At 55.6% G+C, this 676-nt stretch overlaps 1 protein-coding gene across 1 annotated transcript in view; it reads left to right on the top strand.

The window, feature by feature from the left end:
- LOC125482474 (coronin-1A-like) overlaps positions 1–676 on the top strand; it is a gene marked incomplete at its 3' end in the record, with an annotated part of 5,703 nt that overhangs the window by 1,529 nt on the left and 3,498 nt on the right. Inside the window, exon 2 of the mRNA XM_048594556.1 lies at positions 186–385. Within this exon, the coding sequence (XP_048450513.1) occupies positions 188–385 (198 nt within the window). The remainder of the gene's footprint in view (positions 1–185; positions 386–676) is intronic.

Raw genomic sequence — 676 nt, forward strand, 5'->3', positions numbered from 1 at the left:
CGGGAGTGTAGGATTGAGGTGGGGGCTGCTGAATGGCCTCGGGGGTGGTGGGGTGGGGAGGGGGCTGTGGCTGAATGGCCTCCTGTTCCTAGCCACACCAGGGCCCGTGCTGGGGAGCGAAAGCTTTCTGGTTGTGAGTGTTGACCCTCTCTTCCTCCCTCCCCTGCACCCCCTTCCCCTCGCAGCGATGTCTCGGAAAGTGGTACGTTCCAGCAAGTACCGCCATGTTTTCGGCCAAGCCCTGAAGGCCGACCAATGCTACGATGATATCCGGATTTCCCAGAATACCTGGGACAGCAACTTCTGCGCGGTCAACCCTGTCTTCATCGCCATGATCGTCGAGGCTTCGGGGGGCGGGGCTTTTATGGTCCTCCCTCTTTCAAAGGTCAGTAACACTCGGAGGCTTGGGAACACCATCCAACGTCAAGATTGGCTGTCAATGGGAACCCCCAGGATGTTGGTAGTTGAGGGAGTGAGGGTTACAGTGATGGGAACACCATTGAACGTCAAGGGGGCGGGGGACGATGGTTAGATTCTCTCTCACTGAGTGACACCAAACGACGTTTCCAACTTAGAGAATAGCCAGGACGTCCCTGACTGGGTATTAATTGGAAATTCTACCCCAAGGGGATATTAATGAGCCACATGGTGTTTTAGAAACACACTCACCGTTAGG

This window comes from Rhincodon typus, unplaced genomic scaffold (assembly GCF_021869965.1).
Source record: "Rhincodon typus isolate 14 unplaced genomic scaffold, sRhiTyp1.1 hic_rhity00010873, whole genome shotgun sequence".
NCBI lineage: Eukaryota > Metazoa > Chordata > Chondrichthyes > Orectolobiformes > Rhincodontidae > Rhincodon > Rhincodon typus.